Below are 16,165 nucleotides of genomic sequence, written 5' to 3' on the forward strand. Positions count from 1 at the left end.
CTCTAAAGCCAGCAGCACCGGATATCATGTAAGGCTGAAGGTGCGAGTTTGTTTTTCACTCAGAAAGAACAGCAACAAAAAAAAGAGGAACAAATTTCCCCACCCACCCTAAGATGCAGGCCGCAAAGGGGAAGAAAGAATGATTGCAGTTTGAAGAAGAGTCTTTGTCCTTAAATCAAGCTGAACCTCACAAATGTTGCATCAGCAGCCTCTGTTCCTACATGTATGGATAACTCCTATTCTCTCTCTCTCTCTTAGTCTTATCTATGTTTTGTCTATGCTAGGATCCTTAGAGCAAATAGCAGGGCTGGGAGATTGGGCAGTTGCAACACTGCTTCAGCAAGTATCTACAAGCAGCATATTTGAAGGATGGAAGGAGGGCCAAAGTCCACAGCCTGGCAAATATGGAGCCAAAGGAGCACCCCAGAAGGGAGAGCAGAGAGAGCGGCTTAAGTCAGTTGGAGGGTTGGTTGTAAAATGCCTCATGGCAGTCAATCAGCCGCCATGACACCCCAAAAGTTATTGATTTGTTTCGTGCATTTGTCCCTGTCACTCCTCCATCATATTTACGTAATTCCCACAACAACCCTGTGAGGTAGGTTAGGCTAAGTGGCAATGACTGGCCCAAGTCAGATGGCCAAGTGGGGATTTGAACCCTGGTCTCCCGGGTCCTAGTCCAACACTCTAACCACTATGCCACACATACTCTATTGCTAACTAACTTGTGTTGCTCTGTATTGGCTTCCAAACACGGCCTTAATACAAAAAGAGGGGGCTGCTGATGGCCCCAATATGCAGCTGCGCCATAGCAAGTAAAGTGGATTTGTTATACTGAGCTCTTTGACTATGAACAATGGATTTACTTCCAAGTAAATGTATTCAGGATTGATGTGCACATACTCCAATTTAAGCTGATTTAAAAGCAATATGATAAAACCTGCTTAATACTCTTGGCTTAGCTTGTAGATCAGCTAACCCAGAACTGGAGTTTGTGATAAAAAAGAACGATCTCAAGTAGTATTAACAGTTTAAAGCTGTTCTCTTCAGTAAATCTCTAGTGTATATATCAAAATAAACTTGAAGAGCTGATCGTTTATCTTTTAAATCCTGCCTTTTTTATTAACTGGTTTGAGTCTTTCAATTAATTTGAGTCTTTCAGTGTATATGTTGCATTTCAATTGCAGGTAATTTTTCAATATCTTTAATAAAAGTAACAATTTGTTTTGATTAAATAGCACATATATTTTAATTTGGAAGGTCTCTTTGATCACATTACATGGATTAGAAGATGCATTTAAGACGAGGTTGTTAGTACCCTCACAGAGGCAACTGTACTTCAAAATCACCATATATAATGGGTTCATAATTGGCATTTGAATTGTTGTGAGGAATCAGATCATTCTCCCAGCTTAAGCAAAACACATTTGTTGGGTATCAGTGAATATTTTAATCTGCAGATCCACAGCTTCTAACAAGTTATCTATCCAGACAGCTCAGAGGACAACAAACTGAAACATCTGGGTGGGGTGGGGGAGTTAATGAAAGGCCTTAGAACGATTTGTACATAGATTGGTCTCTACTGTGGCAGATGAAATGAGAGATGGTGGGGTAACCTCACCAAGTAGTCCACCACTTCCTTCCGGGGCCTTCTTTTCCTCTGTGTTGCTACATTTTCCGTGTGCTCATGGATGATGAAGCAACTCCTCCGAAATGGCTTGGACAAGAGGACACAGTTCTGAGGGCCCCTTAGATAGGCGAGAGCACAAGGTTCTCAAATCCCTTGCACAAGAGCTGAATAAAGGTGATGAAAGGAGAGAGAGGAGTTACACTTAGAGCATTTAGGCTCCCTGATGACTGAGATAATGTATGTGCAGTGCTTTGAAGACTTTGTGCAAAGCTCTGTATGTCTACTGAGAAGCAAGTCCTGTTGAATTTAATGGGACTTTCAATATTTTTTCACATTTATTAAAATATTTCAAAACCGTAGCATTTCCTCTAGCAATTCTACCATATTTAAGTGCCGTGTTAAAAGCCTGTTTACACACACATACGCACTCACACACTTAAATTTTTTACTGTGTTAATATTCTGCTAAATTAATAAATCAGAATATTTATGTGGGAGAAATAAATATATTTTTCGTTACATAGACTTTGTAGCTGTTCTCTTGATTTTTAAAGAAAAGGCAGTCTTTAATTCCAAGACAATGCCTTCATCCAGCGAGCCTCCCACACTCCAGGATGTTATACAGCTGCCTCTGTGAGCCAGGAGTTCCCCCGCTGCACAGGTGATCAGCACTGTCAAGTCCTGCCAGTGTTGCTCACCTTGTTAGGAAAGGAGGGGGGGAAGTGAGCCTCTGGAGTCAATCACCCACACCTCACACAGGTAATGATTGCTGTGAGAACAGTCAGCACGCACCAACACTGGTTTCCACTTGTGGATTGTCCATGCTGATTGGGGCAAGTATTTCTAAAAGGAATATGCTCTCCATGGAAGCATTGTGAAACAGATGCATGACATTTACTGCTTGTGCATTTGCCCCAATCTATTTTCAATTTTGGGGAAATGTTTCCAGTCAATTTATAGTATTTCTAATTCTGGGCAACCCCTCACCTGATGTGTGCTCCATCCTTTGTTAGGGACACCTGTTTCTGTCTCCATGCCAACAAATCTACTTATCCCTCCCCACAGCCTAAGATGCTTGAAAAGAATTCTTTCGCCTTAGGGGGCTAGCACAGGTGGCCTGCTTTGCTTTTCTGCCTCACAGTTTGCAGATCTGCCAGATCTCTGAACATGAGAGCTTTTGCCTCATTGTTATGCGTTTGGATATTTTCCCCCAGATGATGCTGTCAGAGATGCTGTTGGGAGGAACTCAGCTGTGAAGATATTTGTTTCATAGGGCAGTAAATTATCTTTCTGTGGAGAAAGTTCCTGCACGACTTAATAATCGAGTCACTTCTCCTAACCTTCATTTACTTTGTGCTTCCCATTGTGCAGTACAGTGGTACCTCGGGTTACAGACACTTCAGGGTACAGACGCTTCAGGTTACAGACTCTGCTAACCCAGAAGTAGTACCTCAGGTTAAGAACTTTGCTTCAGGATGAGAACAGAAATCGTGCTCTGGCGGTGCGGCAGCAGCGGGAGGCCCCATTAGCTAAAGTGGTACCTCAGGTTAAGAACAGTTTCAGGTTAAGAACGGACCTCTGGAATGAATTAAGTTCTTAACCCGAGGTACCACTGTATATCACAGGTCTGGCCCAACAGAGCAGCTTCCACAGCTAGGGATAGGGAAGAAAGCCAATTCACGTTGCCTTTAAAACCAAATTTATCAAATGTACACTTCCCCCAAAACAATATGAGAACCTCAGCACAGCCATCCTTCGAAATTCACAGTTAACCAAATTTCACGATGCAGTTCCCCAACCACTGTTCACGAAAATGCATATAATAGGGGAAAGTGTGCTTTTATTAAAAAAATCACAGTTTGCTGCAGAGATGCAGAGAACTGAATTTAAGACTGGTAAAATGAGAAGCTGAGAAAACCGAAACTGACAGCTTCTTCCACCCCTATCTGTGTACTTCATGATACAGAAAATAATGTAAAGACCAAGCAGGAAATTGCCTGTTATTAAGGGTGGGGGCATTTGGCTCTGTCAAAATAATACCAGGCATAAACCTGCAGTCTGCCTCCCCATTCCCTAATCAATAAATGTCAGCCTCCCAGAAAACTTATCCCATTGGCCCAGGTTGATTGCAGTTTAAGGAGTGTCCCTCTCTCCCATACTTCTTGGGCACTACTAGCTCATATCTCAGACACAGCTCAGAGCTAGGCCATCTTAGCTTTGATAGGTAAGCCATGGTATGTACCTAAAGAAAAATCCTTGGGCTCTGAGAAGAAGGAAGTTGGGGCCCTTCCAAACAAATTTTAAACCTTAAACAAAATTTAAAGATAAAGGGTTGTCAGAACCAGCAAGCGACACTGTTGGGTGAATGGAACAACAGTTGCTCTACTCCTCTGTGAACAGGAAGTGACTCTTTAATGCAGTACTTCCTTTATGCTTCCAGCTGGCTGTTCCACACTCATGGAAACATATTTTAAAAGCGGCAGAGATAGCACAGGATAGTATGCACCCCAGAAATGATCTCTTTCAGCTTCTGCCTTCTGGAAGAAGGTATAGGGTTATAAAGGCCAGGACTAGCCGCCTGAGAAACAGTTTCTACGCAAATGCAATTCTGGTTCTAAACGCAGCATAAGGGGTCTCTATAGTATAGTGTATTTTAAAATGGGGTTTCAGAGTTTTTAGGGGTTTTTGAATGTTTTATGTAGTTTTTATGTAGTTTTATGTAGTTTTTATATAGTTTTGTGGTAGTTTTATGTAGTTTTATGTAGTTTTTCAATTTCATTGTTCTGCATGGGACAATGACAATAAAGATATCTCGTATATCGTATATCGTATTTCACCTGACACAGTTCTCACCCATGTAGAATGGAGAAGACGCATACATGCTGAAGCTACGCACATTTCTAGACTCCACAGCTCATTAAGCACTATTTCTCCCATAGGCCAGCCCAAGACCAAAGGACAAAATGGTCTCCCACCACCCAACCTTGTTCTGTGTACAGAAGCTGACTGGACCATCAGCTGAATCTTTTTTCAATCCTGACAATGATGTTCTCCACAGTACCTGAAGGCAGCTGGCTTGTTAGGGAGGTTCTGATCAGGCCATGTTGCACACATTGTTCTGTCCTCCAATAGAAGGTTATAGCAAGGGGCTCAGAAGCTGCAGCAGGGGGAAGGACTACCACCACTGCTCCAAAGCCTCCGCCATCTGTTTCATGCAAGCCCCCACTTCCCCTTCCCCTCCAACTCCCCTCCAACTCCCCTCTCCACGTGCCTGCATGCATGCAGGCGTTTTTAAGAGTTGGAGCCTGCAGGTGGGCACTTGAGTTTTCTTTAAATTGCCCCTGCAGTGTTTACCATGGACAGTGAGCCACTCAGCATCACAAAAGGTGTCATAATCCTCCATAGGCCTGTTGTAAAGATCAAGATTATATCTAAATGTTGTTTCCAGCTCCTTTTATCATTTCCAGCTTCAAGGCCATGTTGATGGTTGACAGTATGCTGCCTTTGAAGTTCTTGCCATGCTCTCCCTGCAAAGTCACAGCTCAACCCCGGACCTTCCCTAAGTCTCCAGGCTAAGCGGCCCCCTATGTCTCACATCTAGGGCATTTTTCTTATATCTCTTTCTCTCCATTCAGGCTCCTGCTTAGTCTTGGGTTTCCTTCCTTTCACCTTTCACTTCAGGATCTAGCTCAGCTGGCCTCCAAACTCCTTTTGCACATGTTCCACTTCTGGAAATACAGATACATTCCTTCTTTCCTTCAGACAGAGTGATGTAGCTCACTGCCATGTTGTTTCAATAGTCAGCAGTTTCCCCAGCTTACTTGCAAAGCGATGATGAAGAACAAGTACTTCTAGCTCCCGCAGCAGGAGGTCTCAGCATGCTCAGTCAAATATTGGGATATACCATTCAAAACCATCATTCTCTAATCCTTTGGAATGAAACTAAAATTATAGTCAATTTGCTGATAACAGCCCAAATAATAGCTGCATTCCAAAAAGTAGTACATTAGCTAATTGAGGTTAATGGTAGCTGAGTTAGATTAATGGGTTCATAAAGCATGAGAGGTTCTGCTAATAGATGCTTTATTGTTTTGCATAGCTATAATTTTAAGATGCATATTTTTGTATTTTACTCATTCCTAGGAGATGTCTTGCAAATCACAGTGAATCTTTGGTATTTATTTGTGCTCTCTTGTTCTCTTGTGGTATTTACATTTGTGCATATTTTGCTATGAAGCCCTTCACTAAATTTGTAATTCTATTTGGTTTTTATAGATTGTAATTTAATTTGGATTTTATTTTAATAATAAATATCTGATTGAGGTTTGCAGTCCATTTGGAAATGGAGAACTGGCCATCATAGTGGCAATGCAATAAAAGTTCTGATCCATTATGCCTGTTATCAACCTTTGACTGCCCAGTCCCATGCATGGAGTCCAGTGAGGCCTGTTCAACATTAAGGACGTATCCTTCGCTTGGTTTCAAAGTTCAGGTTGTGAGTGTTGTTTTCTTATGAAGCCAAAACAGTAAAAAGCCTAAGGAAGGGAGGAGCACAGAAGAGAACATTGAGGACTGAGCATGCTCTGTGACCATCGAATGCCGACTGAGTCTTGAGTGAGGCAGTGGTGTGCAATGAAAAACTAAGGCGGCCTGGAATGGAATGAATGACACTCCACCCTGCAACATTTTGTTGTTGATCCCACATGTAACTGAAGCAGCAGATTGTTGTAAACTGCCCTGTGATCTTCAGATGAAGGGCTATACAAATTTAATAAATAATAATAATAATAATAATAGATTGAGTCTCACAGGTGACTGGAAGGCCAGTCAATCATTATGTTCAGCATCTAATAAGGTCTCTCACTGCCATAGTTGGGATGGAGCACCTCATTAGCCTGCCCAGAAGACACACTGAGAAGAAGTCACATGCAGCTGCTCAGATTTTTTAGGTGTGAGGCAGGCAGAGTAGTTTTTCCGAGTAACCCTGGTGTCGATAATGATGACTATGCTAAAAGAAAATGTCCTTGCAGTGAGAACACTGAGTTAGTGGAAGACGGATAATCCTGCTTAATCCTTTGCCTGCTAATACCTTAAAAACAAGCTACTCTCTTCAACTGGCACCAGAAGCATTTTGCTCTATTCAGCGGCAGCACCCAAAAAGCCTCTCTTCCTTTCGGCCTGTGGACAGAGCAAGGTCCTGAAGACAGGAGCTTTTATGGACATTTGATCTGCAGCTGAGTAGCTTGTTCACCCATTCAGTAATAGCTATTGCTGTTTTGTGATCATACAAGTGCCTCCTAAAACTGTCCCTAGTGCTCCAGAAACAGGTGGCTATGAGGCAAAAAATTATTTGGAGTGCAGCTGCAAACTTGCTTACATTCAAACTCTGGGAACTCTTCTCAAAGGCAAGAGTTAATTCCATGGCACACATATAATACAAAAGCACCACAAGGAAGTCCTCTGTGTATGCATTGCAAAACAGCAACTGCAGTTTGTATCTGAGAGAGATCTATCTGCAGTTTCCATGTCAGGAAAATACAACGCAGTCACGGCACGAAGTCATTTTGTACCTCAGCCTCCCAAGGTTTACAAATTCAGCCACACTTCCAAAGCTTTATTTACATCAGTTTAGTTGTAACAACAGGTCCTACCAAATTACAGGATTTAATGACTGGATTGTTTCAGGTCATGCAGCTACCATTGTTGCAAAATGGGTTTTAAGACATTTCACAGCTCAAGACAATTGTCTTTCCAGCAATAACATGGGGTCAGGCTGCGGGTAGGGTCTGTAAGGTGGATTGCTCTATGAAATGCAACTGTGGTCTGAGGAAAGTCATCCCAAAAACAGCGCTGTAAAGGATTGGCAGAAAATGAGGTGGCAGGATAGGTGGAAAAGGAGCGGTGGGACTTGGATGGGGGATGAGGATTGGACTGAACAGCTGCATGGTTCCTATTACTCGCCACCTTCAAACATCTTCTTCCTGCCCTCCATGCCAGACTTCTCCTCAATGTTCTTCCTCCAGTCACCCACGTCACGAAGATCCTTCTCCTATGGGAGGAAGGGGAGAAACATTCAAGCTTGGTCAATGTCCTTGAACAAAGGGCCACATCCATTTGCTTTTCCTTACATAGCCTTGCTTGACAGAGAGAATGCTACAAGCACTTGTGTATGAACAAAGAGTGTCAGTTATATAGGGTTGGTTCACAAGCTCCCAGCCGGAAAGGTATCTATGAATCCCAAAACAGCATAAAACTCAACACAAAACACAGCAAGAAGTGAAAATGATTATTCTTCCAGACACAATTCAGAGTCTTGGACACTATGGGTCGCACCCAATGTTGGTCATACTGTGAGCAGACCCACCAAAATTAATAGACATGACTGACTTGAGTCCATTAATTTTTATGTGTCTGCTCTAAGTAAAACAGAGTTGGGTACAGCCTCATAATCAGAAAACCCTGGAAGTCAACTACAGTAACTGTACTGCTTTTGCAGTCACCTACTGCTTGGTTACGCTGGATGCCCTTCCTGGTTCCTGTCATCTTCCAGCTGACTTAAAATGCAATTTTTTAAAACTCACTGTTGTCTAATTGTGGCCTTTTTAAATTCACCATTATCTCAGTAATGGTTCTTTATTACCATTGTTATCAGTGTGCTTCTTGGAGATGTTCTCCTTTAAGAAACCCACACAGCATGTTTCTTGCTGATTCATAGGAAGCAAACTGGGAGGTTTTCACTCTGACAGGTTTTAGTGGGAGTGGTGAGGGACACAGAAAAAAATTGCAGAGCTATGAATAGTTGACAGTTTTTCCTTTTACTGTGCACTGCTTGTCTTAAAGCTTCGTATTCTATTCTAGCTTTAATGGGGTTGGGTTTTTTTATCAATGCTGTAAGTTGCCTTGAGACTCTATTTGGAGGGGGGGAAGGTAAAACAGAAGAATGAATTTATGTTATTTTACTTGTGATCTGTGGCTTTAAATTAATGCACAACCCTATGCACATCTGCTCAGAAGCAAGCCCCGTTATGTTCAATCAGACTTATTCCCAAATATTTTTGTACAGGACTGCAGTCTAGATTGGACTGAAAGGTCATTGCCTGCATTTGTGCATCGGTAATTACAGTACTAGTAGCTACATACCTCCAAGAGGTAAAATGAAAAAAACTGATGTAATTTTCTTAAGTACAACCAAATATGATTGACACTGAATGTAGTACCAAAAAAAAAAGTATAAAAAGCATCCCCACTGAGCTACTTTAGACAATTACCAGGTGAAACAAAAGAAAGAACCTGAGGCTAGTTGCTAGTGACAAGGAAATGAATGCAACAAAGAAGTAAGGGAACATTGTTAAATGCTAAACTGAGTAACTGGGCACTAAGGGGAGAAAAACTTGTAGGGCAGTAGATACCAGACCTGAACACAATGTGTCCATGTCTTTGACATGTAGTTTCATTACAAATCAGAATTTGAGTAGACAGCTTTGCTAAATTACACAGCAAAGTCATAGCGGATGCTTCTTTTAACCCCTTTAGATACCTTTTCAGTGTCTTCCTTCTTGACTTGCTTCAGGTTAGCTCTAAGATCCATGCAGACCTTGTGTTTGGAGCCCAGAAGGGCACGTAGCATAGCGTCTGCAGACATGCGGACTCTCTTCAGAGGTGGCCTCTTGAACTTGCCCCTCAGGTCAAACAGTTTCTGGCTCAAATCTTCAAGCTAGAGGGAGAGGCAGAGAAAGAAAAAGGTGCAAGGGTGGGAAAGGTGACTGAAATTACCTAGATTAGGGGGACACAGCACAAAGCACTACTCAATTATAGGACACAGCCTGACAAAGTAAAGTACCGTATTATTCGCTCTATAAGACGCACCAGACCACAAGACGCACCTAGTTTTTGGAGGAGGAAAACAAGAAAAAAAATATTCTGAATCCCAGTAGCCAGAACAGCAAGAGGGATCGCTGCACAGTGAAAGCAGTGATCCCTCTTGCTGTTCTGGCTTCTGGGATAGCTGCGCAGCCTGCATTCGCTCCATAAGACGCACACACATTTCCCCTTACTTTTTAGGAGGGAAAAAGTGAGTCTTATAGAGCAAAAAATATGGTATACAGAAATTACAGGACAGAAGCAGGCACTTGAGGGAAAGATACAAAGGGAAAGTAGTTCAAGGAGTTACACTGAAGGTATGTCTGTACCTACTCTTTTCTGTGTGATAGCCCACAAATATACTACAAAGATGTACTACAAATATATGGCAAAGACAGCATTTAATCCCAAGAGTTGTCTCCTATTGCTCTGCTTCTGCTCTCCCAAAAGAGGAACTAACCCTCCCACAGCTAATTTGAACATTACAAAATGTAATTTGTTCCATGACTTCTTCCTCCTTTTTACACTTTTTAGAAAATTGGTGTCAATGTACCAATGCAACTACCCTAGTAACAAGTAAACACTTTCTTCTAGGTGGCAGATGCCAGCCTTCCATATTTTCTTGGTGGTTTCTTATCCTACTGAACACACATCGTATATTTCAGGTATACCCTTTATGCACACCCTTAACACAGAAAGTGAGACCTCCGACAGTCTAGAAATGTAACTTTGAATCCATTTGTGGAATTTTTACCTTTGTTCAAGAGCTATATACAAGAAGTTATTGTATCCTTCTGGACCCAACCCACTCTTTGGAAACAAAAGTAGGACAATGAAACCCAGAAATGGAAACACACACTCAATACAGCACAGAGCTGGATTACCTCCTTAGTAGTTTTCTGTAACTTAACCTCTGTGTCGTATCTTTCCTCATCAACCTCCTCTATCTTAGCATGAAGTTTTTTGCAAAATTCCTGTTGAGAAACAAGGAGAGATTATTAAAGAGGGTTGCTGAAACCCATAGGGCATTTCCTCCCCAGTCTTTCTGTGGGGAAATCTATATTTTATGTGTCTTCAGTACAGAGGTCTGGCTACACAGTTTCAGAAGTGTTCATAGTGAGTTCTTCAGTCCAGCTGCTTTTTTGAAAATCTGAGAACCTAAATCAAGTGGAGAGCATTTTCACAATTCAATCCTGTACTTGTCTGCTCAGAAGTAAGTCTCAAGGAATTCAGCAGGACTTACCCATCCAGGGGTCCTCTACCTTTACCTTTACCTACTTCCCTGGCAAATGTATGCATAGGATTGCAGAATATAAATACAGTGGTACCTCGGGTTACATACGCTTCAGGTTACATATGTTTCAGGTTACAGACTCCGCTAACCCAGAAATAGTACCTCGGATTGAGAACTTTGCTTCAGGATGAGAACAGAAATCATGCTCTGGTGGTACAGCGGCAGCAGGAGACCCCATTAGCTAAAGTGGTGCTTCAGGTTAAGAACAGTTTCAGGTTAAGTACGGACCTCCGGAACGAATTAAGTACTTAATCCGTGGTACCACTGTATAATATGGGATGCGGGTGGCGCTGTGGGTAAAACCTCAGCGCCTAGGACTTGCCGATCGCATGGTCGGCGGTTCGAATCCCCGCGGCGGGGTGCGCTCCCATCGTTCGTTCCCAGCGCCTGCCAACCTAGCAGTTCGAAAGCACCCCCGGGTGCAAGTAGATAAATAGGGACCGCTTACTAGCGGGAAGGTAAACGGCGTTCCGTGTGCTGCGCTGGCTCGCCAGATGCAGCTTGTCACGCTGGCCACGTGACCCGGAAGTGTCTGCAGACAGCGCTGGCTCCCGGCCTATAGAGTGAGATGAGCGCACAACCCTAGAGTCTGGCAAGACTGGCCCATACGGGCAGGGGTACCTTTACCTTTTTACCACTGTATAATAAATAAGTGGGATTCTCTTATGCCACTTCATGCTTTCTTTAGGATGGTGTGTTTGTGTGTGTGTGTGTGTGTGTGTGTGTGTGTGTTACTAAATAGCTAGTTTTGCATTAAAGTGTGTCCTTCCTACCAAGGAATCCTGATTCACACCTGATGCAATTTGCAGCTTAATTCTTTTTCTTTACTTACTTCTGTGGGACTTGGGTTTGTTGTCAAAGCAGAGCTAAGGAGAACATTCCATGAGCACAAAATTTGTCATTGCATGATGGAATACTCACCCCCTCTCTGTCTGCCCCTTAAATCTGTTCTGTGGTTTCCCCTGATCCTCCAGAGCAGATTTGGTGATATTGTGGGGCATGAACAGGGCTGGATGGGGGGGATCCCATTGCACTAGTGCTAATCCTTGCCCTCTTACAACTACTTAGCTGAATACTGTCCTTAGTTCATAGATGTGTCTCTAGGATTGCACTCTCGGCTACCTCCTTCACTGGACTAGATTCCACTGCAGTACAAGAAACCTGCTATGTGGTTAGATGCAATAATGGCTACTTGCATAGGCCCTGCTGAGGGATGTGAATTATTTTATCAAGAGATTATTGAGCAAGTCATGAAAGGTGGCAGAGGCATTTTTCTTGCCATGGTTGAGTCTATTTTCCCCTCAGTCAGGGACACTGCTTCAGAGCTCAGTGACCAGGGGACTGTGGGACAGGAAGAGATGTGGGTGCAAAATTTTCAGGAAAACTTAAAGACTCTTGGTGTATCCAACCATAAACTGCAGAAAAGCAGCATATTTCTGGAAAACACATTGTAGTTGCTTCTTCATACCTCATGTTAACACAGGTCAGTGACACACATAAACACTTTTTTTTTTAAAAAAAGCAAAGGGTTCTGTGCCTTTGAAATGTGTATCTGATATAGGAGGCTCCCTTAAGCATCAATCCTAAACCAATATTCCTAGTAGTAAGCCCTACTGAATACTATAGGCCCTACTTTTGAATAAGCACGCACAGGGGTGGACCGTTGTTTACAACAACAGTCACTCAATGTGCAGAAGCAATGACCAGGCCAGATATATAGGCGATTCTGAGTGAAAAAAATCACATGGGAGCTGAACATGACCCGGGGGGGGGGGTGTACAGCCCTAGAAATATAGTCCAACCTTACTTAAATGATGTCTTTGCTTCAAAAGCAACATAGGAGCAAATAATCCATAAAAAACACAATAACAAATGTTGCAACTAAATATCTCAACCTTGACCACTAAACAACACTATGGATTCTGATAAAATATCCTATGTCAGGTTTGAAAGGAACCTGGTGCCCTCCAGCTGTTTATGACCCCCAACTCCCATTATTTCAAAACACTGGCTAAACTGGCTGGGGCTGATGGGAGTTGGAGTCCAACAACATATGGAGGGCTACACTTCCCCATCCTTGTTCTATGTAGCTGTTTCTACCAATGCCGTTGTATCATGAATGATCAGGCAAAGTTGTTAAGCACGGATGTGTTCTAAAAAATAAATAAAAAATCACTGTCTGGACCAATATGCATTCACTCACATGCTCTGTGAAGACCTAGTGTGAAAGGAGAATTACAGTGGTGCCTCGCAAGACAAAATTAATCCGTTCTGCGAGTCTCTTCGTCTTGCGGTTTTTTCGCCTTGCGAAGCACGGCTATTAGCGGCTTAGCAGCTATTAATGGCTTAGCGGCTTAGCGGCTAATAACAGCTTAGCGGCTTAGCGGCTTTAAGAAAAAGGAAACAAACTCGCAAGAACTCACAAGACGTTTCGTCTTGCGAAGCAAGCCCATAGGGAAATTCGTCTTGCGGAACGACTCAAAAAACGGAAAACCCTTTCGTCTAGCAAGTTTTTCGTCTTGCGAGGCATTCGTCTTGCGGGGCACCACTGTATCATTTACACAGGCATGTCCAGACCTCTGGGTTTGAAGATTGTTTGGAGCAGGCAATGGACTGAGACCAAACTAGAGGTGAATGAAATTAAATAATAGCCATAATAATAATAATAATAATAATAATAATAATAATAATAATACCTTTATTGTCACTACACCTTAGAACTACACCTTAGAACTGACATCCTATGTTGCGGTTCTTGTGCAGCAGTGAATGGAGGAGATTCAATTATTACCTGCAATTCTTGCATGGAACTTGGGAGTGACAGAGGTGGACAGTGCTCTGCAAGGTAGTTGGCCTTTTCTTGTTCTTTGGCTACAGCTTCTTTTTCAAGTTCACCAGCAGCAATCTGGAGCATAACACTCTGGAGGATAAAGTTGGGACAAGCACAATGACTGGGGGGACAGAACGACTTCTCAAGGCAATCGTCATCATACACAATGATACACAAACACCCACCAGGGTGAAGTGCTGGGCACAGAGAAATGGACTGGGCAGAGCCAGCATGGGCCTAATGGGGAAAGGGTAGGATGGGGTTTGGAAGCTGTGGCCCTCCAGATTTTATTGAACTCCCAACTCCTATTAACCCCAGTCGGAATAGCTAACCGTAAGGGTTGCTTAGAGCTGTAGGCCAACAATATCTAGAGCAGGGGTCAGCAACCTTTTTCAGCCATGGGCTGGTCCACAGTCCCTCAGACCATGTGGTGGGCCGGACTATATTTTTTTTTGGGGGGGGGGGGATAAATGAATTCCTATGCCCCACAAATAACCCAGAGATGCATTTTAAATAAAAGGACACATTCTACTCATGTAAAAACACACTGATTCCCAGACCATCCGCGTGCCACATTGAGAAGGCGATTGGGCTGCATCCGGCCCCCGGGCCTTAGGTTGCCTATCCCTGATCTAGAGGTTCACAGGTCCCCCATTTCTGGTGTAGGGCCAGGGCTTGTGCTCTGCCATGACTTCACTGGGTGGTCTTGGGAAAGCCACCGCCCCTTAGCTTCGGTATCCTGTGTAAAACGAATACTATAATGATTGGATTCAGAGTCAAGCTAGTTGTAACAGCAGATGTTCTGTTTGCTTAAACATGCAGCTGCACCAATCATGTAGAAAGAGAGGGTAGGCACCGATTTTAACAATGAAAAGGATTCACATGTGGGAGGTTCAAAACCATACCTGCCCTCAACACACACACTTCTGCATTATGTCCATGCAGTTTCTCTCCCTGAGCGCCTTTCTCCCCAGATCAGCTCCAGTATCACAAGTTGCCTCAGCTTGGCAAAAAAACACTTGAGGGGAAAGGTGTGGTGGAAAAGTCTCAACACCATCCATCCATCTGCCCCCTTCCCTATTGACATATGGGTGAGGGGGCCTCTTTCACATGATTGTGGCAGCTCTGTGTCTAAACTGCCATCATTGCTGCCACCGCCATGGCAAGTGTGGGGCTATTGTACTTGAAAAGTTAAACATGGCAGAAGCTGTGAAGTAGGGATGGGGACCCTGTGCCCCACCAATGTTGTTGAGCTACAGCTCCCCTCCAGCATTGCCAGTGGTCAGGAATGGCGGGAGCTGTCATTAAGCAATATCTAGAAGGCCACCAGTTCCCTATCCATGTCGTCAAGCGTCTGACATTTTAAAAGAGCTCTTGTAGATGAAAAGCAACAATAGAAAAGGGTCTTAGTGTGGAATAGTCAGGCCAGTTTTCTGTAGATGTCAAGAAGCCCTTTGGAAAAGGGGCCACTCAGGCAGAGTTCAGTGCTGTGAGGCTTAGAGCTTTTTACCATCCACATCTCTGATCCAAGGGGAAAAGTAACAAAGAAACAGAAGTCGTTTTGTTAGGAACGACCAGAGAGAAAAGGTACCTTGAGATGCTGCCGGCGGGCAGTGATTGCCCTCTTCCTTTTCTGAAATGGCAAGAAGCAAAATGAGAAAGAAGTGGGTTACTTAAGTGTTTTGTCCTTCTCACAGTCACAGCCGATTTCTCCCCCTCCCCCAGGCATGTCTTTTGACATTGCTTCAAGAGGCAATTGGGTATAGATGTCAAGATTTGCCCTCAAATGATGCTAATTGGACCCTTTGCTTCTGCAAGTTGGCTCCTCATAACAACAGCACATTCTATCTCTGGTGCTTTGGGGCAGAGGGAATAGCCATGCATGTTTTGAATAGCTCCCTGACCTGCTTGCTGTACTTTCATTTGAGGGCATCCCATCCAAGTCATGAATGTTTAAGAAATCTGATAAGGTCACCACAGTATGGGGGCAGCCAGACCAGAATTTGGCCTTTTAAAAGTGACTTTTAAAGGCAGTGGAAAGACTTGGCTGTACTGCAGTAGCTTTGGTCAAAATCTATCATTAGTGTGCCTATGTATGCTATGAGATGCTTCTTCCAGAAGCCCATTTTGTAACTCTTTCTTGTGCAATTTATTCCTATGGGAAAATCCATTTCAATACTTGTGGTGGGGACTAAGCAAAAGAGAGGGAAAGTTTGCTCCCAAGTGAAAAGAAAAGAAACCAAATACACCAGTAAGAAAAGGAATCCATATGGTAAGTCCTATATGCTTAGATGGGCCCTTCTTCTGCTGCTCTATATTTCTGAGGCCTAGAAGGTGGTTACAAAACTCAGGGCCTTTTTAGTGGTTTCCCCTGCACTATGAAACTATCCATCCAAGGAAGTCCACCAAGACACCTCTCTTCTGACTGTTAGGGATCTGGTAATTTGCATGTACACAGGCAGATGCAGGCACCCAGGCACGCACACACGCGTGCACACGCACACACAGACAGCTGTCTCTCTATTTCCATAGCACCATTATAGTTTGCATCTTGT

At 43.3% G+C, this 16,165-nt stretch overlaps 1 protein-coding gene across 1 annotated transcript; it reads right to left on the reverse strand.

Moving 5' to 3' along the window:
* Positions 1-7,225: 7,225 nt before the first annotated feature.
* Positions 7,226-15,346, reverse strand: TNNI2 (troponin I2, fast skeletal type). The gene is made up of 5 exons (XM_028734305.2): positions 15,202-15,346; positions 13,572-13,700; positions 10,371-10,460; positions 9,164-9,340; positions 7,226-7,675 (listed from the first exon to the last, which is right to left on the reverse strand). Exons 2-5 carry the CDS (start codon positions 13,692-13,694, stop codon positions 7,580-7,582), a joined length of 486 nt encoding a protein of 161 aa, XP_028590138.2. The 5' UTR covers positions 13,695-13,700; positions 15,202-15,346; the 3' UTR covers positions 7,226-7,579.
* Between the last annotated feature and the right edge of the window lie 819 nt (positions 15,347-16,165).

The sequence above is a fragment of the Podarcis muralis genome, chromosome 1, assembly GCF_964188315.1.
Source record: "Podarcis muralis chromosome 1, rPodMur119.hap1.1, whole genome shotgun sequence".
In the NCBI taxonomy this organism is placed as follows: Eukaryota; Metazoa; Chordata; class Lepidosauria; order Squamata; family Lacertidae; genus Podarcis; species Podarcis muralis.

Bases quoted from the DNA above. Each gene is read 5' to 3' on its own strand.
- TNNI2 (XM_028734305.2), bottom strand. From the start codon at position 13,694: ATGCTCCAGATTGCTGCTGGTGAACTTGAAAAAGAAGCTGTAGCCAAA. The intron at 10,461-13,571 runs GTAATAATTGAA...GTTTCTCAACAG, and splicing joins GTTCCATGCAAGAATTGCAG to GAATTTTGCAAAAAACTTCA. The intron at 7,676-9,163 runs GTATCTAAAGGG...TTCCTCCCATAG, and splicing joins AGAAGGAAGACACTGAAAAG to GAGAAGGATCTTCGTGACGT.